The 18,916-nt window shown below is 33.6% G+C and overlaps 1 protein-coding gene across 2 annotated transcripts in view; it reads left to right on the top strand.

The window, feature by feature from the left end:
* The window catches only part of LOC106881039 (methionine-R-sulfoxide reductase B3, mitochondrial), a 117,450-nt gene extending 98,534 nt beyond the window's left edge, over positions 1 to 18,916 (top strand). For both annotated transcript variants that reach the window (XM_052966038.2, XM_014931240.3), the window contains exon 4: positions 10,910 to 18,916. In XM_052966038.2, the coding sequence (XP_052821998.1) occupies positions 10,910 to 11,058 (149 nt within the window). In that variant the 3' untranslated portion in view covers positions 11,059 to 18,916. The remainder of the gene's footprint in view (positions 1 to 10,909) is intronic.

The following is an 18,916-nucleotide window of genomic DNA, read 5'->3' as shown; positions in this document are numbered from 1 at the left end:
AGGGAGAGAAAAGATTAGAGAGAGATAGTGGGGACAACAACATTTCTGTGAAATTTTTGTTTTAGTTTTTATGTTCTGGTCATAGATGGAAGGACAGTGCTCAATGCAATTTCAGAGCATTTGAGACTGGTAAAGAAAGAGGAACAGGAGTTATGCCGAAAGCTGGCCTGAACTCTTATAACAGAGTGCACTCTGCTAAAAGTATTCAAGGACCAAGAGGTAATGTTAAACTGGGCAAAGGATTAAGTCTACCACCCAAGAACAGGAATAGTCACTCTGGTGGGCTTCTACACAGTTTCTATTTTCTAAATTTCATTCACAAGGTGTGGTTGCCCTAAGGCTATAACAGAAGACGCTTGCCCAATATTCCATACTGTGGATTAGCCCTTTAGCACTTAAACCGACCATATCCAGCCAAAATATTCTACCTGTTTTATACACAAACTGGCCAGATCTGGCCTCTCACACCAACCCTACAATATCATTCTAAAAATTAACAGTTAGACCATCAAAATCTCAAGGCTACAAAATAATGCAGGATTAATTCAAAACAAAGTGAATAAATAAGAATTACTTTTGACAGAGTAATCTGAATACTAAAGGGTTAAAGCTGACACCACATAATAAAATAAACTTCCTAGCTGTACAGCCATGTTTGTAATATAAAGAGGGAGTCATTGATCCTTTTTTTTATAAGCCAGTATCCTAGCAACTCTACCAGCTGTGATACCAGATCTTAAAAGTAATATCCAGTTTGAAGTAAAGATGATGTTAGTTAGTCAGTCATTGACTTCACCACCCCATTTATGTGAAAGTCATCTATCAAAATATCAGTTTCACCTATGAGGGAACCTCCTTGTGGTCGTTTGGCTGACTAGAAATAGCAGCCAGGTCTCCCCTTTATCAGATCTTACCATCTTACACAAGGAACATAAGTTTGAAGAAAGAAAAAAGCAGGTAGAACAACCATGGCTGGAATGCCTTTGGCTATAGGTTTATTCTAGCTCAGCTGATGTGAGATGGAACAAAAAGCTATTTTCCATCTGTATATTTATTTGATGTTGCTTACTCTTTGGAATGTGCCAGTGGCACGTAAATAGCACCATTTGAGTGTGATTGTTATTAGCGTCACCTTACTGGCACTTGTGCTGGTGGCATGTGAAAAAAACATTCGTGCGAGGTCATTGCCAGTGCCACTGGACTGGCTTCTGTGCAGGTGGCACATAAAAAACACTATTTTGAGTGTGGCCAATACCAGTACCACCTGACTGGCCCTCGTGCCGGTAGCACTTAAAAGCACCCACTACACTCGGAGTGGTTGGCGTTAAGAAGGGCATCCAGCTGTAGAAACTCTGCCAGATCAGATTGGAGCCTGGTGCAGCCATCTGGTTCGCCAGTCCTCAGTCAAATCGTCCAACCCATGCTAGCATGGAAAGCGGACGTTAAAAGATGATGATAGTAATAAATTATTATTATTATTGCATGGCAGGAATAATAGAGTGGTATATCATACTTAGTTATGTCCTTTTATGTTCTGAGAAGGTCAATTTTGTATTGTCATTTTGGGATGAACAAAATAATTATCAGCCAATTACTGACATTGATCTAATTGTCTCTATCTTTCTCCAAAATTGGTGACCTTGTGCCTATACATAAGAAATCATTACTTTCTTTTCTTTGAAATATGTCATCTCATATTTCTACACCAGCTTTTCATTACAAACATTGATATGGTATGATTGCTTTATTCCCTCTTTAACATTTCTCACTGGCACTCCATCAGGATATCGGAGAATTGAAGTTCAATATTTGGACAAGATTTCTGGCACAAAAATTTCTTCAGATAAGGTAGAAAAGTAATATGATTACCTTTAAAAATATAACATTATATATTATACTATATAATGATTACCTTTTGCTATATATTATATATAATAATATATAATGATTACCTTTAGCTATATAATATTATATATAATAATATATAATGATTACCTTTAAAAATATAACATTATATATTATAATATATAATGATTACCTTTAAATATATAACATTATATATTATAATATATAATGATTACCTTTAAATATATAACATTATATATTATAATATATAATGATTACCTTTAAATATATAACATTATATATTATAATATATAATGATTACCTTTAAATATATAACATTATATATTATAATATATAATGATTACCTTTAGATATATAACATTATATATTATAATATATAATGATTACCTTTAAATATATAACATTATATATTATAATATATAATGATTACCTTTAAATATATAACATTATATATTATAATATATAATGATTACCTTTAAATATATAACATTAGGCTTTTCAAATGGAGTGAATCTCTTATTCAAAGACCAGCTTTGTTGCATTTGCGACATGCTGATTTTACGCGAGAATTTCATGAAAAACACACATCTCTTTGAGTATTCAGCCACTTCACATACTAATTCAATGAGCAGGTTGTCCAGTTGATGAAACAACTGGACACTTATACATCACATTTGATCTAAGAGTCTATCATAATGACCTGCAAGGCAGTTTTTCTACTAATAGTAATAATTCAGTTAGGAATCATTCAATAAACTATTCATCAGATTAAGAACATTATATTATAAACTTGTTTGTCAAGGATAATGGGTATTGTTGTTGCTTTGACTTAAGGCAGATCTTATTGAGCAGGCTTATGGTCTAAGGTGTTCCTGCCATGGTCATCATGCCTTTAAAAAAATTTTTTTTTTATCTGACTACATTAGCCAATGTGGAGGCGCAATGGCCCAGTGGTTAGGGCAGCGGACTCGCGGTCATAGGATCGTGGTTTCGATACCCAGACCGGGCGTTGTGAGTGTTTATTGATCAAAGACACCTAAAGCTCCACAAGGCTCCGGCAGGGGATGGTGGCGAACCCTGCTGTACTCTTTCACCACAACTTTCTCTCACTCTTACTTCCTGTTTCTGTTGTGCCTGTAATTCAAAGGGTCAGCCTTGTCACACTGTGTTTCGCTGAATATCCTCGAGAACTATGTTAAGGGTACACGTGTCTGTGGAGTGCTCAGCCACTTGCACGTTAATTTCACAAGCAGGCTGTTCCGTTGATCGGATCAACTAGAACCCTCGACGTTGTAAGCAACAGAGTGCCAACAACATTAGCCAATACTTCCTTTTTTACAGGCAATACCATCACATTTAAAATGTAATTGTGCTGTTGACAATGATAGTAACAGAGTTCATATCAGCAAAGGATGACTGGAAGTAACAAAGATGTTTGTGTGTTGTTTTAAATAGAATGGGATGAATGTAGAAAATTTGACAGAGTTAAGTGTGATTGTGGTAATGGTGAGATAACTTGGAGATATATTAATAGCATTGGAATCTTGATAGAGAAGAGATACAGAGGCCATGTGAAGCAAAAAGTAGTCTCAATTTAGTTACATGACCTTTTAAAAGTAACAGCTAAATTTCACTCGAATCACATCTTACTATCTTTAAAAAATGGAAGGACACAGTGGATGATGTAGTCTAGATAGATTGTGTCTGAAAATAAGATGGAATGCTTTAATTGTAGGTTTGCTTGATCAGAGCTGGCCCATGGCTGAACAAGCTATATTCTTTTCTACTCTAGGCATAAAGCCTAAAAATTTGGGGGAGGGAGCCAGTCGATTAGACCAACCCCAGTATGCAACTGGTACTTAATTTATCGACCCCAAAAGGATGAAAAGCAAAGTCAACCTTTGCAGAGTTTGAACTCAGAACATAAAGACAGACGAAATACCATTAAGCATTTCGCCTGGCATGCTAACATTTCTGCTAGCTCGCTGCCTTACAACCTATATTATAATAAGAGCAGTCTCTGTCTGATGTCACAAAACAAACTGGCTGTTTTAAGCTACATCTACCTGTGTTGCTTAAAAATATATATTTTGTGTTTGTGGAACATGTTAAATATATATTTCATGTTTATGTATTTTATTTTATCATCATAACCTAGTTAAGCTTGCTTGGATCTGCTCAACTCAATCATGTCACCCATGACAACTCCCTAGGACTTTATTCAATTAAAAATCATTACCACTAGACCACATAGATAGATTTGGAGAGACAACAACAGCTATACAAGGTGGCAGATAGGGAAACAGCCTAAAGATATAGAACTATGCCATCCTGGATCAAACAGGGACTGCCTTTTGGCAATGCATAGCACCTGACAGATATTTGGCCAAGGGTTACAAGTGAAGCCTTGGGAAATAATAAAGTAGATTTGCAATCTTGGCAAATAAGTCATCCATTAACCAGTGGCAACACTCACGTTATGCTGGACAGAGGAACCTCTGTGAGATCATTGGCCAGTATTGCTAAGGCCTTATGTGCACTATTGCTAATATCTGTAGACCCCCAAAAAGAAAGGTTTTGTTTTATAAAACAATTGTTTTCCTTCCAATTTGTGTTAGTTTCATTTCTTTTTGAATATATTAGCCATATTACAATGAAACTCAATGATATTTATTCTGTTTCAAAAACCACTGGCTGTGTATTATTAGTACAATAACAAACAGATGCTTGTGAAACTGGTTCTGAAGTCATTGCTGTAATCTATTGCAATTTTCTACTGACACCTGTTACATTTTATTTATCTTCTTTCACTGTTGTTTAGAATGTTTAAGATTTATTGACACACTATCCTGAAAATAACAAGAACACATGCAAACATAAATAGTTTTGGAAGGAGTTCTTACTCTATCCAAAACTTACTGATTATCTGTATTCAAGTATTTTTTTCTATTTTATAAAAATTCAAGGAAGATATATATCTTTGTCTTGCGAGTTACTTGGTGACCCCTGCTAGTGCTGGTGTGTCCACTCCACACTGTGAAGTGGTGGGTGTTTGGAAGGGCATCCAGCTGTAAAAACCATGCCAAAACAGGCCTTGCCAGTGCTGGTGCCCCATAAAAAACACTCAGTCCACTCTGTAAGGTGGTTGGTGTTAGGAAGGGCATCTAACCATAAAATCCCTGCCAAAACAGACAGTGAAGCCTGGTGCAGTCTTCTGCCTAGCCAACCCTGTCAAACCATCCAACCCATGCCAGCATGGAAAAGGGATGTTAAATGATGATGATGATATACATTAATCAAAGTATTATACATCCATTTCAGCCAATCTTACCAATAGATTTTGCACAGGGTATTAAATAACTGGATACTAGATAACTGCATGGTTAAGTAATACCAGGTGTTCTTCAGAGATGACAAGTATGAAAAAAAATATGCTTTTGTTAATTGTTTTAGGTGCCTATGTAGTCACAAGCAAACATAAACATTTTTTTAGCCCTCCCATCTTAACTCATCAGAACATCCAGAATGTGACAGTTGGAGGAAGAAAGGGCTGCATCAACACTGGGTTGGAACTCATTTTAAGCTGAGCTTGCTGAAGGACACAACATTCCACCTGGTCCACAAAGTGAGCCCATGACTTTGTGATCACAAAAGCTCATAGCCAAGTGGTTCAGATATGTGTATGTGTGTGTGTGTGTGTGTGTGTGATTAATAAGTTCATAACCCACGTGGTTGTTTGGGACACTATATATTCACAGCTTGGTGATCTTCATGTAGTTAAACTAGAACAAGTCACTTTGGAGGTGGAGAATTCTTCTCCAGAACAACATACTTTTGGTATGGTGTGAACTCAGTGCTCTAGGATTATAAAATCCTCATTAATGGTTTAGTACTATTTTTTGCTAAGAATGCAGAAATACCACTTTTCATGATAGACTTAGCCAAGGGGAGATGAGGGACACACACAGTACATCAATGATGTCTAACTATAAACTCTTAGACCCTTGGCTGTTAGGTTAGTATCCTATCAACTTGACTTGCTCTCAAACAGTAAAGCAAAACAGTAGAATCTAAAGAAATAGTGATGGACTGTATTGGCAAATAGTCAATTATAAAAATTGACATTACACTACTTAAAAATCCATAAATGTCCCGAGATAACTCAGTGCAGTAACTCAGTGCAGTTGGATGAATAAAAATATGAGTGCTGATCTATAGACTATTTACATTGCATAGTAAGAAATGGCCAGGTGGATTATGTCTTACTGGTTCTGACACAGTTTACTGTAAATAAGTGTACGTTGATAACATACTTCAGTAGCTCTGAAAGGATATTGACTGTTTAATGATTTTCTTAGAAAATTAGATTTTATCTCCTTTAAGCATTCAATTAAGTAAGCATTGCAAATGTGTGTAAATGTGGTGAGGGATAACAGATAATTGATTTATTCTACATCTATTTAAAATTCTTTAAATAGAAAATTTCTTTTATCTGAAATCATTTTTTTTTACAGTTTGTTAAATATTTGTAGCATTTTTCTTTTACTTATACATCATCACCATCATCATTATTTTACTTCCACTTTTCACACTGACATGGGTTGAACAGGTCCTTGTAGTCCAAGTCACATCCTTTCCTTGGAGGATTGAAGAACTGTGTTTTGCTCGTGCATCCCAGTTTGAACTTGATCTCATTTCTAACACCACCCACTTTATAAAATTTACTGAATGCATCTTATCATGGTGCCAGCACTAGAGAGGTGTTTGGCAAGACTAAACTGTCCTTTCTACTCCACGTTGTCTCCATTCATTCGCACTTTACAGTGTGTACTGGATTCATTTTATTGTGGCACCAGCACTAGAGAGATTACCATGCCTCCTGTTGGACTAATGAGTCTTCTTTACTCTACACCTTTTATACTTCCATAGTTTATATTAAGTACACTGTAAGGAGTTTTTAATATTTTTACATGCTTGGCTATTTTCTTGATAGTAACAAGAACCTATCTTCTTCCATACTTATTTATATCATAGTCATTGCGGCCTCTTAATTGTAGGTTTTATTTACATTTCTGGAGTTTCTTCTCTAAATCTTTTACAAATTCAAGTACAGAAGCTAGGCCATTGGCATACTCATGTTTCCATGGACAGCTAGTTTTAAAACTCCTCTGATATGGTTCTGAGACTATAATAATTAGCTAAGAACTAAGCCTTCATGGACATCTACCCGCATGCTAAATCTGCTGCTGAACTCATAGCTGACACTCAACTTGCTGGATCTTCCTCTGTACATGGCTTGTACAGTTCTCACAAGCCATTCATCTATCTTGAACTCTGTGAAAAGCCTTCTTGAATTTGATGGTCACTAGGTGTTGGGGCTTATTCAATCACCTACAGCTGTCACTCTAAGAAGATGGCATTGGTAGTACTTCTCCCTGGCACATATCTAAACTGGATTTCATCTAGGTTAATTGTGTTCCTAATCAATTGTGTTATATCTCTACAACTTTCATAATGTGATCCATTGATTTGATGCCTTTGTAGTTGCTTTTCTTCAATGCATGTTTGTAGCAGCTGAAGATGAAACTGTTACATCAGTTATTGAGCATGACTCCTCTCTGTATCATCTGATTGACTATTTAAAGTCATATCAGACAATACAACTTTGCATTTCAAATGACATCGTTTGGTACATTTGAGGAGATTGTTGAACATAGATTTACACTGATGTTCAAAGTTCAAGGGCAAGTCTATCACCTCATTGCTTCGCTGTTACCCAAAAATGAATGACCACAGTTCCTCCAAATTTACTTTATGAGTCATGCAGGACAACAAACCTGAAGGAGGTGTCAAGACTTCAGATGATGGGTGATGTTAGATGCAGTGCTGACTGCCACAAAGGAGAGTATATCCACTAACAGCTTTGCAGTGCATTCAAAAATCACATACCAACCCACCCCCATTTTTTCCTGACAGGTTAGGGCCTGGAATACTCCAAATGGACACATGACATGCTGCTTAGTCAAATTAGCCCATTATTTACTCCACAAATGTTTCGTTGTCAATGCTGCTCTTTCCTGTATCACCTGCTTCAACATAACTGTAATATATAAACAAACTATGCCATTTTAATCCCAAGCAACGCCGGGTATCTCTGCTAGTTACATATAGTAAAGAGCATCACTTTTAGTGTGTCAAAAATACTTGTGAAATAGTCTTCACCAATTAGTTCTCTTCTGCTCTTTATCTGTTCAGAATATTTGCAAAATAATGTACTTGTATTTTCTGAAGCCATATTATAAGGAAGCATTATCTACATTAAATTTTCCTTTTAATAAAGTATAGAACAAATCCTTCCTCTAAATTAAATAATAAATAAATCACAAAACTGCAATGTTATGTAATATTATATATAAAAAAGAAAACCATACAAATTCATCTAATTTAGAAACCTCCTAAAGGGAATTGTCATATGAAACCATTCTTAAGAGGGGAGGGACCATCATTTCTTTTAAATGAATCATTGCTATAAGTGGGTGGGTCAATATAGTGTGTGTGTGCAGCTGGCAGAAACGTTAGCATGCCGGGCGAAATGCTTATCGGTATTTTGTCTGCTGCTACGTTCTGAGTTCAAATTCCACCGAGGTCGACTTTGCCTTTCATCCTTTCGGGGGTCGATTAAATAAGTACCAGTTATGCACTGGGGTTGATATAATCAACTTAATCCATTTGTCTGTCCTTGTTTGTCCCTTCTGTGTGTAACCCCTTGTGGGTAGTAAAGAAATAACACACACACACACACACTCAATCTTTTAGGGTGTAGTGCATGTAAAAAGTAAGCTCTTGAAGTTGCCTTTTGGAAAAGGTATGAACATCATAGCTTTCTAATGATCCTGTACCTGTTTCTATCATGTCAGGGCTAGTATAAAGATAAAGAAATTGTGACAAAATTAGCTAGAGATCTGACAACTCTAAGTAGAGACTTGGCTCAGTACTTATTTGTGAAGGGTATATCAAACTTTTAAAATATCTTAATGTCTGAGATGCAAGTTCAATATACACATACAAATGTGTGTCGAGTGTTTCTTTTGAAGCATCAACACTGTTGAGGTCAACTGAATGAAAGATAGTACTGAGGGATACAAAAGTATGATAGAGGAACCAGGGCAAGTGCTTTGCTCAAAGTGTTGAATACATGGCTTCCCTGTCTGAAAAGAGAGACATGTGAGATCAAGGGATGAGGGGAATATGAGAGAGAGAGAAATAGGATAGAAGAAGAGTAAAGATAAATGGGTAGGTAAGTGAATGGGTGGAGTGAAAATAGTGACAAATGATTTGAGATTGAGTTGGATGCAGTGAGTGTCAGTTTGGAGAGAATGGGTCAAGGAGAAGGAGTTGGCAAGGTTATTAGATCTGTATGGTTTCTGGTCAATTTGTGTAGTTAAAGAAGTTTGCTTCATAATCATGTGATCTTGGGTTCAGTCCCATTGCATGGCACTTTGGGTAAGTGCCTTCTATAAAAGTCCCAGGCTGACTAAATCCTTGTGAATGGATTAGGTAGACAGAAACTGAAAGAAACCTGTTGTGTTTGTGTGTGTGACTACTGCCTAAAACCAGTGTTGGTTTATGTCCCCATAACTTAGCAGTTCAGCAAATGATACCAATAGAATAAGTACCAGGCTTTAAAAAAAAATCAGTAAACCCTTCAGAGTGGTGCCCCAGCATGGCTGCAGTCAAGTGACTGAAATAAGTAAGAGACAGATGACAGATAAAAACACTCTTAAAACCACATACAATAACAATTCAAACTTAGTTGATTCCCTGAGTTTGGAAACAGTTGCCTTTTTCATGTGTGAAATTTGAATTGAAACCAAAACAGACATTACAAACCAGAACCAGAATAACAGACTGAAATTACCTGATGACTTTCCCACTTCGATGCTGGTAACGAATTGACAGATAACAAATTGACCCAAAATTAATTGAATGGTGACAAATTGTGCAAGTGCATACACTTTAAATTTTTTTATATATACAGTTTTAGTTTCATTCTTATTTCTTTATCGCCCACAAGGGGCTAAACATAGAGGAGACAAACAAGGACCGACAAATGGATTAAGTCGATTACATCGACGCCAGTACATAACTGGTACTTAATTTATCGACCTCGAAAGGATGAAAAGCAAAGTCGATCATGGCGGAATTTGAACTCAGAACGTAGCGGCAGACGAAATACTGCTAAGCATTTTGTCTGGTGTGCTAACGTTTCTGCCAGCTCACCTACAGTTTTAGTTTCATTCTTATCAGAACTGTACATACAATTTAAAGTTTTTTTTTAATCAAAGTTGTAGTCACAAGTTTCATTAAAAAAAAGATTAAAATAAAGTAATAAATTCTTTATATTTTCATCAGTGTTTCATCTTTAATCATTCTTTATATTTTTAATGGATTTTATTTTTTTTAATGTTTCATTATGTCTTAATAATGCTTTATCTTTAATACTTTCTTTGCAATAAAGTTAGAACATTACAATATAATGATTTTATTTATTTTTTTTTTTTTAGTATTGCTCATTCTTTTTTTTTTACTCTTTTACTTGTTTCAGTCATTTGACTGCGGCCATGCTGGAGCACCGCCTTTAGTCGAGCAAATCGACCCCAGGACTTATTCTTTGGAAGCCTAGTACTTATTCTATCGGTCTCTTTTGCCGAACCACTAAGTTACAGGGACGTAAACACACCAGCATCGGTTGTCAAGCGATGGTGGGGGGACAAACACAGACACACAAACACACACATACACATATATATATATACACATATATACGACGGGCTTCTTTCAGTTTCCGTCTACCAAATCCACTCACAAGGCTTTGGTCGGCCCGAGGCTATAGTAGAAGACACTTGCCCAAGGTGCCACGCAGTGGGACTGAACCCGGAACCATGTGGTTGGTAAGCAAGCTACTTACCACACAGCCACTCCTGTGCCTGTACATTTTATGATTGTTTTGTTTTCTTATGTACTTTTCTTTCTCTCTTTGCAGGTATGCAACGTCTGGAGGTGATGTGTTCTGACTGTGGTGCTCATCTTGGCCATGTATTTGATGATGGACCTAAATCTAGAAAACAGACAGGACTCCGATACTGTGTCAACTCAGCTTCTCTGGGTTTCAAAAAACACACTACAGTTTAGCACCTCTGGGTTTCATGTCCATACTAACATCTCATCGAAGTTGAAAGTAACACCGTACCGTATCTTTAATTAAACTTTGATTGACAAACAAAAAAAAATACAAAATGAAGAAAAAAAAATTTATATCATAAAATGTCATCGTTATTTCAAGTAGCAGCATGATTTTTTTTTAAATAAAAAAAAAAAAAATTTTTTTAATATAAATGCTGGCCTCTTTGTAGACAGACCCTGGCTATTTACAAATTATCATCCTAGCTGCTTTTATTCATCTACTAGCCTCTTTTGAATTTTATTTTGTTGCTATAAATTAGAGGGTCATGCTACGTATTTTCTTATTTCCCAAATAAAGTTTATATTGAACAACAATGTTTAAGAACTTTTATAGAATTATTTTTGCAGAGGATAACTAACATTGTTCATGTTAAGGTGACCTTATATATTTATAAACACAAACACACATGTGCATATATATATATATATATATATATATATATATATATATATATATATATATATACATACATAGATACATGCATGTGTATGTGTGTGTATATATATATATATATATATATATATATATATGCACACACACACATGCACACACACCTTTCACTGCAAAATATTAAAGTTAGCTTTTGCTCCTTCAATAGAGCTTTCAATTACAGAACAGTTTAGTAAATATGATATTGGAATGCTTTTCGTCCAGACTTTTAGGATGGAGCACCACCTGTTGTACTTTGATCAAGAATATTTAAGAAGGTTAATACGCCCTAGCTGAGAAATATTCACTAAGATTTCAAATCTGCTTTCTAGTGCTCTCCTCCATATCTCTCTCTCTCTCTCTCTCTCTCTCTCTCTCTCTCTCTCTCTCTCTCTCTCTCTCTCTCTCTCTCTCTCTCTCTCTCTCTATCTCTCTCTCTCTCTCTCTCTCTCTCTCTCTCTCTCTCTCACACACACACACACACACACACACACACACACACACACACACACACACATACATACACATACAGAAGGCTAGAAGAATAAAATGGCGGAGCTTTAAAAATGACTTTTTACACAACTCACTTCAAATGTCTGGGGTATGTAGTGAAAACGGCCTTTATTAAAGTCTAAATAAAGCTCTGCAATTTACCTGCCATATTTGGATTCAGAAACAAAAGAAACCCCTATCCTCTCCAAAAAAAAAAAAAAAAAAAGCAATAAATCTAACAGCATATGACATTTTTATTTTAGGCAAAACAGGAACAAAATAACTATCAACTACATTTCAGCATTCTAAATGTAAAATACTCCCTCCCTCCCCTCTGTCCCCCCTCTTCATGTATTTGTTGGTCTCTTCATCCATGCATCTGTGTGTATATTTCATGCATGCATTTATTATATGTTTCTCTGCATGCATGCATTTCTGTGTGACTGCATGCATATATCTCTGAGAATATGGGCAAGTTAGGCACACATCCTACACACACACACTATCCATCACATTCCTGAAAATTTCTGTGTTCACATTTATTTATAGGACTACCATCAATAAGTAAACCCAGTTCATCATTTTACACCAGTCTCTCTCCTTCTTAATCCCCTCCTCGTCCTTCCCCCTCCTCCTCTTCTAACACTGGGGTTGATGTAATTGAATAGTTCCCTTCTCCAAAATTTCAGGCCTTGTGCTTTTAGTAGAAAGGATAATTATTATTATTATTGTTCCATAATATAGCATTTATAGTGTTGAATAACTCTACTTTCACTATATCGGTATTAAATCTATACCATTACCTTCTCTACAACACAAACTCACTAACAACACATTACTATTTGTGGCATATAACAGGCTTCTCCTTAATTAGATAACTTTCTAAAACATTTTTTGTTGTTTTGTTTTTACTTAATGATATTTATTTAATTTTTTTAATTAAGTTAAAAAATGGAAAAACTGTGATTTAAACAGTCTTACTGAATATTTTCAGGAATTCTCTCTCCAATTCTTAGTATAGTCACATTCAGAATAAAAAAATGTAAATTATCTTCTTCGTTATAAACTTTCCAGCTGTTTCCACCTTCCTAGCACAGACAGACGAAGCTGAACTTTAAAGTGCCAGTTATTAGCTCTGTCTACCAGTTCTAGTCATGTCAGTTAAAATATCTTTCTACATTGGAACTAAACTATTTGATAATTTTATTACATTCATATACTTATCAAATGAAATTACTTAGTGTTAGCTGTAGCAAAACTTGAATCAGAGAAAGCAGGCAGGGGTAATATGAAAAAACCCCCCACACAAAAATTATTTTCCGCCCACTGCTAGCATTTGAAAATACTAGTTCTCTGCCAGCTCCTAGCTTCATATGAAATCATGTGTTCACTAAAGCTAATAAATCCATACCTCAAGTACTTGGTGCTTAAAATATTTTATTGTTGCAATAGCTGCTGTTATTGTTGTTGTTAGTTCTGTTGTTGATCTTAGTTAATTTGTCTTAATAACCTCCTATTGTTAGTTGCGTTACAGAACAGAGAATAACTTAATTAGATATTATTCTTAATTTGTTCCCCCCCACCTTCGACATCTGCGTCTGTATCACTGTCGCATCATTTTAGATGTTAGTATTGTTATAGGTGAGTCAATAATTTTGTGAAGGAAAAAACCAAATCAAAATCTTCTGCATTAAAACACACTACACCTTACTCTATGTGTACATGTGTATATATATATACACACACACACACACACACACACACACACACACACACATATATATATATATATATATATATATATATATATATATATATATATATATATATATATATGCTCATCTCACACATACACACATGTAGACACTACTTCAAGAAATAAAATCTAGCAGCTAAATCCTTTTAAGGTTAGGTATTCATCATTAATAAGTTGATGAGGATTGCCAGAAATAGATAATGCTAAGAACAGTACAGGTTTTTATAGACTTAAAATGTCATATTATCTATTTAAAACAACTTATTTAAAAGTAAGTTAATTTGGCTTCACAAAATAGAAAAAAAATACATAAGGGCTGTATACTAAAATGGAATAAACTCAAGTAATGATATCAATTAATATAAAATGTTTAGTTTATTTAAAAAACAACACCACAAACAGCAAGATATATATTATATAATATAATGAACTTATTGTATACAGTGCTCAGATGCACTACAACTCATCAAAGTTATAATTGTTAATTAGTACTTTTTCATTGATAATTTCCTATTTGGTTCATGAATTAATTAAAACATTTTTTTGTCCCCCCCATATTTTTTTTATCCTAATTATTTTGGCCATGTTTATGTTCTGTGATAACTGCAGCTTTATTGGTCAACTAACCATATAACTCTTCACCTAGCATCAATAATTGACAACTTATTCTTTTACTAATAATCATTTTGAAATATCCAATTTTTTTTTTTTTTTTTTTTTTTTTTTTGTAGTTTCTGAACTTACTCATGACAAAAATAAATATATGAATAAGATAAATAAATAAATTCTAAATATTTTAGTTCTTCAAAGAGAAAGTATCAAGTTAATCTAACTTTGAATTATTTTTTTGAATTTCATTCATCCATCAACATTTCACTTTCTAATTTCATGAAATTATAATCATGAACTGTGCGTGTATTTGATAAATTCTTTAACAACATGTCTTCATTTTTCTTTGACACAACTGAAATTCATCTGTATTTATTTATTTATTCATCAACTGAAAGTTAAATGTCACAAGCTCCTACAATAAAGAACAGTTTGTAGGAAAGGAATTAGTGAGACATCACCCCCTTGTCATCTATATCATATCTTTGTCTTATACTGATATGTTCTTATCAGAATATTTAATGTCTATTTTAGTGATGAGTCATCTCTTATATAGTCCACTACCAGATGTTCAGTAGTCCCTTTTTAAAGTCAACTAATCAGTATGATTGTTGAATATCCTATTCATTATTATTATTATTATTATTATGGGCCAAACTGGTAAAATTGTTAGCATGTTAGGCAAAATGCTTAGCAGCATTTTCTCCATCTTTACGTTCTGAGTTCAAATTCCACCAAGGTCGACTTTGCCTTTCATCCTTTTGGGGGGGTCGATAAATCAAGTTCCAGTTATGCACTGGAGTCGATGTAATCAACTATCCCCTTTCACCCAAAATTTTCAAGGCCGTGTGCCTAGAGTAGAAATAATAATAATAATAATAATAATAATAATAATTATTATTATTATTATTATTATTATTATTAATGGGGCGAACTGGCAGAATCGTTAGCACATTGGGCAAAATGCTTAGTGGCATTTCATCTGTCTTTATGTTCTGAGTTCAAATTCCGCCAAGGTCGACTTTACCTTTCATCCTTTTGGGGATCAATAAAATAAGTACCAGTTTAACACTGGAGTCGATGTAATCAATTAGTCCCCTCCCCCCAAATTTCAGGCCTTGTGCCTTTAGTAGAAAGGATCATTATTATTATTATACATGACTTAAAGATATACAAAGTCTAGTATATAGTGGATAAGAATGATTAGATAATGTCTCGTTTATCTACAACTCCTGTTATGGCATTTCAAGTTGTTTCCAATTTGGAGTTGTCTAATATCTTTGATTCTTCATTTGATCTTCCTTAATCTAGAAAACAATGGTGAAGAAGATTGAAGAAATAGACTTAACTTTACTGAAAGACCTGCCCTGTTTTACTATCTTTCACAAACAATATAATATCTTTACTGAAATAATAAAATTACAGGAAATAGTTCAAGTGAATCTACTTGTTTAATGGGTGTAATTCAGCCAAAACAAACCACTTAGATATTGGTTTAAAAATAACACTTAGTTCATTTCTTGACTGCAGCGTCTTGTTTTATCTTCTCTTGGTTTATAAACATGAAGAAATATCTAAACAGAGTGAAATTTATACATAAAATGATATGTTGTTAAAGATTTTCAAATACACTATTGCAGAATTAATTTTTTTTAAAGTTTATTTAATGTGTATGTAGTGATTGTAACCTGTGTTAATATTAATGGATTTGCTTCTGTGATATTTTCATTTTTTGCTTTTTCACCCTGTTATCTTTGGCAACACAATTCCTGTAAGCTTTAACATTTTCTTTACAATTCTTGCCACTTAAAACTCACACATATTTTTGTGGGACCTTTAACTGTGTCTTAGACTATTAACATTGTTTTTTTTTAATTATTATTGTGTTAATTGTAGCTATTTACTTTTTATTTAAATTTACATTTTGACCAGCTTAGCCCAGTATTATTAATCTAAGGTAGAATATAAATACTATTGTGTATACATACATACATACATACATACATACAAATGCGTGTGTGTGTGTGTATTGTAATGTGATGTAACTCTATCTCTTAGCATGTAAAACCTGATAAAAAGCATTTGGCTCTCTGTGCATTTTGAAAATCTGAGTAATAGTCATATGTCACTTAGCATTTCAGTTGTTCTAAAGTATGTTTGGGAATCTAGAGAAAATGGTCTTTCTATTTGTTACTGTGGTACTAATATGATTTGGTTAATACTCTTTGGAGCACTGGTTGAATCCCTGGAAACCTGTGATCCTTCTTTCATAAACCCTCAAATTCTCATTGGGTTGTTTTAAGTTATTTTTTTTACTTTTTGAAACAAACAATGGGTCATTTTTCTCCCCCTTGTTTGTTTTGATTGATATAAATACTTCATCGGGGAATGGCACACGGATTGTTCTCTCCGAAATCTCTGTTCCATTCTAGATGATGGCCAATTCATTATTAGTATTTAATGAAAATTGTAATAATTTCAACAGTTTTCAAGTTAAGAAAACAATTGTTTATTATAAAGAAATAAATAAAAAGAATGCAATTTCATATTTAATGAAATCAGAAAATCATGACCTTTCTTTGGACAAACCAGAACATAATTTGAAAAATATTCCTTAGATTTTAGTCCAGTTAATGTTGACTTCTTTTTTTCTTAAATCAAAACTCTGCTTATTTTAATTCCTTTAGCTTAGAGAAGTTACTTAACTCTTGCAATATAATTTCCCAAATGCAGTCTTAATAAATTCCTGTTACTCTTGATTTATCTATTGGGATAGATCCTGAGTAAGTAGAACAAAAAATAATAATAGTTAAAACCCTTTTTAGACTTCGCTGTCTAATGTAGAATGCACTGCTAGATATCTTCTGTTCAGTTCCAAGTAGAAGACTTCACTGCTGGCTTGCCACTAACTTCATCAGAACAGATAATGCTACAGACAGCCATTTGTTACAAAAAAAAAAATTTTTTAAATTAAAAAAAAAAAGATCAAAAGAGAAATTCTTTGTCCTTAAATATTTGAGTTGAAAAACTAATTAATAATAATGGTGTTTGCTCTTATCTTTAATTTACAAGAAATTAATTATATACTGCTATATAACTTTTAGTCAATGTTCATTATGTGAAGAAATAATAACATTGTAAAAGTATTATACTATGCTTAAACTATTATTTAAAGTTTAATTAATATTCTACAAATATTATTTGCTGAGCTGATGTAAATAATTTAGTCTATTTAATTATATTCTATAAAAATCAGTTACTGAGTTGCTTGTAATATTTTTAAAAATTATTTTTGTTGTTGTCTAACTTATAAGCTTTTGTAAAGAAGAATAAAAATCAAAGTAAATAAAAAAAATTAAAAGCATGTTAAGTATCTGACAGTTATTTTCTCTTGATTTGTCCCCAAGACATGGCAAAAATGGTTCAGAGATTGTCAGGATGTAAAATTAGGCTTGCTATCAGTTTGTTTACACTGAAAATAACTTAAGAATGTTTCCTGTAAACAGGCTTATGATGTCATTAGCTTCACCTTTGCTATATATCCTTACACACACACACACATATACTAAAATATTTAAACTAGAAATAGCCAAAGGGAAAGATAAAACTAGTGATTAAAATAAGTGGGAATGAAAAGAGAACTTCACATAAAATATATATTCCAGCAGAGAAAATGGACATTAAATAATGATGATGATGATTATATATTGTTTGTTTTTATGCTGAGTTATAATAAAAAAACAATTTTACATAAACTTGAGGATTACTCAATACTTTTGTAGAATACATATTATTATTCCTTTACAAAAATAGGGCTGACAATGACTTTGAAGTTTTGGCCTGCTAAGCCTTTATTGGGCAGACTGATGAAGACTTAGCAGGCTGAAACTTGGAAGTCACTGTCAACACTATTCTTGTTAAAGAATAATGTCTGTCTATCTATCTAGCTAATGCATAGATACATACATACATATAGTTTATTATTAAACCTGAAGCACAGAGTTTGTCTCATGATTTGAGTTTCATGCAAGTGCAGTCATCAGGCCTGATAATTGTACTGGCAGGAAACTAGAGCTGTAAGACAAACTCTCAGCTTCAGTTTTAATTTTTTAAATTATATCCTCTACAACATGTATTGAGTATTCTTTCCTCATTTGTTCATCATTAATAGCATACATAAATATATAATTTCAGTTAAATATTTAAAAAGAAATAAAACTTAAAAGTTTAGATTATTTTTATATTTCATTCAAAGTATGAGATTGTGATTTATTTCTTCAGTGTTTGTCTGGCCTTCATTTTTATTTTTATCTTTGAATATTTGGTTCAACTGTAACTTGTAACATATATCATATCATTTTTCACTTGTTTATTGATGTTGACGTAGCATAATTAAAAATGATTTCATCAATGTCTTTTAGCTGTAATGCCTCATCACACACATGAACAGTTACTAAACAGTTGCAGTTATCACATTCTGTTAAGAACCAGTTTTATGGAATAAACTATTTACTGCATGA

This window comes from Octopus bimaculoides, chromosome 3 (genome assembly GCF_046866305.1).
Source record: "Octopus bimaculoides isolate indiv1 chromosome 3, ASM4686630v1, whole genome shotgun sequence".
Taxonomy (NCBI): Eukaryota; Metazoa; Mollusca; class Cephalopoda; order Octopoda; family Octopodidae; genus Octopus; species Octopus bimaculoides.
Note: the sequence above shows the minus strand (reverse complement) of the source record. Positions and strands in the feature narration are given on the sequence as shown.